The following is a 5,960-nucleotide window of genomic DNA, read 5'->3' on the forward strand; positions in this document are numbered from 1 at the left end:
GGTGGGGGTGGGGGGCTCTGTGTAAAATATCCAAGCTGACCGTGGGTTCCTCAAATTATACATCGTTCTAAACCATCTGGGCTCAGGTCTGACCTGCCCTAAAGCTGGCTGGTGGTCAAGGAACCTGACAAATCTTGTTCTGTTTATTTCTCTTTTGGGTTCAGAACCTGTGCCTTCACACTCTTGCATAAAAGTTTCCAAAGGTCGCCGTGATCAGTGAATGTCGCCAGGAGTGATTAACCCTGCTTGGCTGGATGGGCCCTTGCTCCCTCCTAATATTCGAGGATTGTGGGGTTGGGGCTTGGGAAATGGGAACTAACCCCAATGATTGTTGACTGTAGCTCCCACTGAGAATTCCTCCGGGGCCAAAAGATCACAGGAAAGTTAACATTTTTTGGAAGTGCTGATAAGACAACAGAATCACTAGTGGAAAAATAAAAAGGCTCCATTTGGAAAAGAATGCAATTTAGAGAAATACCTGCTTTGTTGTAGATATAAAACTACCCAAGGGAGATCAAAGCCCTTTAGCTCACTGAAGGCCACTTATTGCCAACCTTTTCCTGGGAAGGAGACAACATGGCAGCTCTTAACTCCAGTTGAAGATAAAGGGGACAGACCGTCCCTCACTGAGAAATGCTTATTCCTTCCTGAGAACCTTCAGTCTTTCTTGTCCTGGTCATTTCAGGGCCACAAGTTCAGCGAGGGGAAAAGGGGAGACAGACAGACTGAAAATGAGAGACAGAAACTTTCCTTGTTACCAGGCACCGTATTGCTTTGAATTAGGAGAATTGGAGTAAGCCAAGGTAAACTTTTTTATTGTAACTGTTGTTAAGAATTAGAATAGGTTACTGGAGGGAGTCACCAAGCCACCTTCACCCAGCAGAATTGAGAACAGGTTAGCCTGGGTGGTGTGGTTCAGTGGTTGAGCATTGACCTATGAACCAGGAGGTCGTGGTTCCATTCCAGGTCAGGGCACATGCCCAGGTTGCAGGTTTGATCCCCAGGAGGCAGGAGGCAGCCGATCGATGATTCTCATCGATATTTCTACCTTTCTCCTTTCCTCTCTCTAAAATCAGTATTTAAAAAGAACAGGATAAAGTACCATCACTGTCACCTGGACTTTCCTTAGAGCAGACGAAAAACCAAGAGACCACCTTCAGAGGGCTTATCCATATATTCCTCACTCAGTCCACCCGTGGAATTTAATACACAGACTTCCTTTTGCCCCTTTGCAACCTCCTCAGAATTCAATAGTAAGCTTATATTCAGTCACCCCAAAATACCCTGTGAAGTTTGATTACAGAGGTCCAGTGTCCCCACATCTGGCCCGTAAATGGTAGGTGGCTCAATGTTGGCTGAACTGAATTGGGCCCCTTTGTTGGCCGACAGCTCTCTATTATCTACCAGAGAAAACGTTCTAAGAATTCCAGGCCCCTTATCACTGCCACTGGCCAGCAAGCGTGTAGGACATGGCAAGTATTCAGGCCATGTGTCTTTAAGAGAAAGTGTTGTCATTTGTGGGTTTTTTTGTTCCTGTTTACAAATAAGGGGGAGAGTTCAAAGTGGCATTCCCCCTATCAGACGTTTCCTGATTCTGCTACCCCCCTCATGGTAGTCTTTGCTTCTTTTTCATGCAGTGATACCTACCACCCCAGTGACGTCCCATCCAAACCTCACTGGAAGGGGCTTGTGGTCTATGTATTTGCTGTCATAGTGATGGGGAAGCCTTTTTGAAATCTACGTTAGGAGTTGGGTGTAACATTTATCTCCCCACCCCACCCTGCCAAAGCGGGGCTTAGTTATGGAACCCCTGTCTTGTACCCTCCTCTTCTGTAACATGGTAAACTGAGTCTGGGCTCTGGTTTTAGAGAGCTGGACAGGAAAAAGGAGAAGGTCACTCTAACCCTTTCTAAAATGTAGCTGTCACTTTGAAGAACCATCAGAACCACAGGCGAGTAGCTGCTATCTAGGCCACTTCTCTTGGCTCCAGCCCTGAGCAAACAAGTCCATTTAGGAATCTTAAGGACTAAATATCAGAATCTAAAAATTGGGTGCAAGGTAGGAAGGATGGTGACCTCGAGGTGCTTTGCCGTCATCGTAGAGGAAGAGGAGCACGGCCCTTGTTGACACTGACACACAGAGAAGTCATCTTTGCAGGCCACGCTGGGGTGGTGGCCACCAGGCTCCATCTAGCTGTCCCGAGGGCGATGGGGTTGACACATCTGCCCTCCTCTAACCAGGTGAACTGGCTGGGAAGCTCAGAGGTAGCATATTTCTATTTTCTTAAGGCACTGGTCCTTAACTGGGGGCAATGTTGCCCCCCAGGGGATATTTGGTAGTATCTGGAAGCACTATTGGATGTCATAGTGGGGGGCGGGCAGTGTGTGTGATTGGCACCTAATTGGATGCTGCTAATCACCCTACAATGCACAGGACAGCTCCACCCGCCCCCCCAATGTCACTAGTGTGGCTGTTGAGAACCCTGTCCCAACCAAAGGAGAAACTCAATCTGAAAAAAGGGCCAAATCAAGAAAGGGCACGTCTATTAGTCTAAGCCCAGCTTTAAAAACATCTCTGCAAAAATTATTTCTAGACCCACACAGAGCAGAGCTCATCTGTCCTTCCGTCTCTCCCCACACTACCCTATTCCCCCTCAAATGTATAGCTTATTTTGCCTACTTCAGTAATTTATTATTTTTCTTTTTTGTGGATACTTCTTACTAGTCATTGGTAACTACGAAGCTCAAAGACGGGGTGTCAGGATGAAATGTGGGGAGCACTGCATCCTACAGTGAGTTCCCCAAGGATGGGGCTGACTTCAGGGGACTCAGGGGGTGCTGCTGTGGGGAAGAAGAGGGCAGTGAGTCTCTGGTTAATATCCCCTTACACCCATTTGATGTTGAGTAAACAAACAAACGTAAAAAGAAGGGAAATCAGCTCGCTTGGACAGAGCCAAGAAGTGACCGGCGGACAGGCCAGGAGAGCTGTCAGCAGTCATCGCTGCATGCTGATCCCAGCCCCGTTTCAATCAGCGTCTCCCTGGCACTCTGGGCCCTTATTCCACTAAAGATTTAGCCAGTTTGTTATTAAGAAGAAACATCTTAATCCCCTTTATTGAACTTCATAGCTTAATCTTGGTTACCAAGTGACTCAGGAAGCTGCGTGGAGGGTGTGCTTCCCTCCCACAGACACGATTAACCTCTCCGCTTATTTTCCCTAAAGTCTCAGGGGTATTGGTATGGGGGCGGGGAGGGTAAAGCCACCGAGGGGAGGAAGAGGAAGAGAAGAGGGGAAGAGGAAGAGGGAGAGGAGGGGGCAGGAGGAGAGGACAAGGAAGGGACGGGAGTGAAGCAGTGGTCTGAGAAGCAAGCCAAGTGCAGAGCCAAAGTTGTGGTTCCTCTGCTCCCACAAATGGTCAAAAACTAGGTCATGGTCTAGAGTTGGGGGCTCTTGTTTCTTTCTTATCATGTCATTTGATATTTCTCCTTCAGGAACACAGAGAAGAAAACACAGAGGTTACGAACAATGAAAGGGGGTGGCAGGGGACCAGGGCAAGATGCTGAGCTCTGCTTTCAATTCAAAGTTCAAAGGGAACTTTGGAGATGAAATGACAAATCCTGGTTACCAGAGCCCAAGAACCGCCACCAAAAGCCCCCCTCACCCCCTCACCCCCCCAGCCGGCTCTGCTGTCCCTCTCCACCCCCTCCTCAGTGTCATCCAGGGGAGGCTGTCCTGCATCCCAGCTGCTCTCCCTTACAGATGGTCCCATGCAAGTCCTGACAGCCACTGGGCGAGGTGTCCTTATCAGCACATGGACTCGACCGAGTCGGGAAGGCCACTGACTTGTGACACATCAGCCACAGCTGCCCCTCCTCTAACCTCCCTCCTGGCTGGGGCGCGGGGAAGGGGGACTGGGAGTGAGATAGGGGGCCGGCCATGGCAGTTCTTAAGAAAGTATTCCAGCCTCCTCCAGGAAAACACTCCCATTTCTTCAAACCATCAACAAAACACCTCGAGGAGCTGCCTAAGCCCCCTTCCCTCCACCCGCTCCCCTGCCTGACCCCTCCGACCCCGTGGACCAGGTACTCACGCTGCTGGGGTGGAGCAGGGGCAGGGGCAGCAGCAGCAGCGGCACCAGGATGGACAGCAGCAGTTTCCTCGCCCCGAGCAGGCCCTTCAGCAGCCCCATCCCGGACCTGTGCTCGCTCCCTCGGAGCCCGCCGGGCCGGCCAGGTAAATGCCTTCGCTCCTCCGGGTGCGCGTGTCCCAGAAGCCTTCTTCCACCTCCCGGCTTCCCAGAGTCCTGTGTCGTCGTGGGGCAGAACAGGAGGCAGTTACAGCCCCTGCTGGCACCGCGGCTGGGCTCCTCGCTCCTGTTTAGGTGGGATTGGTGAGCATGGTTTCGTGCCCAGCCAAAAGGAACAGGGAAGGGATGGTAACCCGCGGCATAATGGGCGCCCGCTTTGCTGAGTTAGTAATAGAGTAACTGCATTCTAGGGCCAGCAAAGGTCCCCTTAATCAATCAAAATTCCACCTCTTCGGTAGCTGATTGGCCTTGAAGAAGTCATTGAAAGGCTTTCAAACTTAAAGATGCCAAGAGGACACCGTGCCCTCCATCATTGTCTTCCTCTGTGGCCTCTTTTGGGCAGTGCCAGTTTCACTTCATGCCTGTGCTCCTTCACTGGACCCCTTCTTCCCTTAAAAAACCCCAAAAAACCTAGTACCCCCTTTCCTTAAGCCAGGGCCCCCCAAGTTTGTCAGCAGAGGATGCAGACTTCAGATGGGGCTGGGCTTCTTTCCTGGGACCTGGCACCTTAACTGGGTTCAAATGTCTTTCCTTCCAATTGATTTCCCACTTATGAGTTGCCTTGAGCCCAGGGCCTCTGGAGCAAGGAAAAAAAAAAAGTCCCCAGACATTCCAAGTTGTCACGGGACAAAATCTTGCTGGAGGCCCACCTTCACTTCCATTCACCTATGGGAAGCCGGGCAGAGGCAGTAGCCCCGCCCATTCCCACAGCCAATCAGCGCGGCCGAAAGAAGGAGTCAGGCTCTGTTCCGAAGGCACTTCTTGATTGGACCCAACAGGGGCCTGCTGATTCTGCAGAACTTAGGCAACTTGCAAAGCTTATTTTTGTTTCTCAAACATCCTAGGGGCTGGAGTGAGGACCATCATTGGAAACCTAATCCCGCGTCCCCAGGCACCGCTCTGTCGTAGGGGACTCAGGGACACAGACCTTGCTCTGGGAGAGCCACTGCTGAGTAGGCCTTCGGAGGAGGATGTGTCTAGGGGCCGGGAGAAAAGAAAAGACTAATTCTGGAGACATTTGCCCCAGAGTGCACAGTATTAACCCTTCCAGACTTCCCTGGTGGCAAAGCGCGTTGGATAACACGTCCGAGTCAGCAGAGGTGTCAGCCTGTAAGAACGCCCAGACCTTCTTAGGGAGAATGGGAAGGACAGCTGCCTATCTGGAAAGGTCTAGATGCCAGTCTCACCTCAGAGGCACTTGGTGCCCAGACGTCAGTGGTCTTTCTGGCCTGAGTAGGTGCTCCAATGCCCTTCTCCGAGGCTTTTTACCAAAGAAGAAACAGAAGGCGTCCTTTGGCCGGGCTGCGCGGAGAGGGGAGGACAGAGGAGAAGCTGTCAAGTTCGGGGACAGGGCCTTTGCAGCAGGGGGACTCTGGACTTTCGCTGCTTACAGATCAGGAGAAGCTGTTAGCCCTTCTCAGAAATGACATGTGGATTTGGGGCAAGGAAGGAAGGAAAGAAAGAAAACACAAACGTTCTGTAACTGGTGGTTCTTGGAGCATTGCCTTGATCTGAGAGACGCTGAGCAGAGTCAAGGGCTATGAAACCCACGTTCTCATGAATTCATGGAATGTGAGGAATGGCGTCCCAAGATCTATAGATCAACCAGCTGGAAATGGTCCCCAGGCTAAAGTTAAAGTGACTGGACAACTGG

The 5,960-nt window shown here is 51.0% G+C and overlaps 1 protein-coding gene across 2 annotated transcripts in view; it reads right to left on the minus strand.

The window, feature by feature from the left end:
* Positions 1 to 5,960, minus strand: part of SLC13A4 (solute carrier family 13 (sodium/sulfate symporter), member 4) — a 44,736-nt gene that overhangs the window by 34,865 nt on the left and 3,911 nt on the right. The window contains exon 2 of one of the 2 annotated variants that reach the window (XM_015559424.1): positions 4,091 to 4,717. In XM_015559424.1, coding sequence (XP_015414910.1) covers positions 4,091 to 4,189 — 99 coding nt within the window. In that variant the 5' untranslated portion in view covers positions 4,190 to 4,717. Of the gene's footprint in view, positions 1 to 4,090; positions 4,907 to 5,960 lie in introns of those variants that run through there. The other variant, XM_006756703.2, reaches the window with a different exon arrangement.

The sequence above is a fragment of the Myotis davidii genome, unplaced genomic scaffold (genome assembly GCF_000327345.1).
Source record: "Myotis davidii unplaced genomic scaffold, ASM32734v1 scaffold214, whole genome shotgun sequence".
NCBI lineage: Eukaryota > Metazoa > Chordata > Mammalia > Chiroptera > Vespertilionidae > Myotis > Myotis davidii.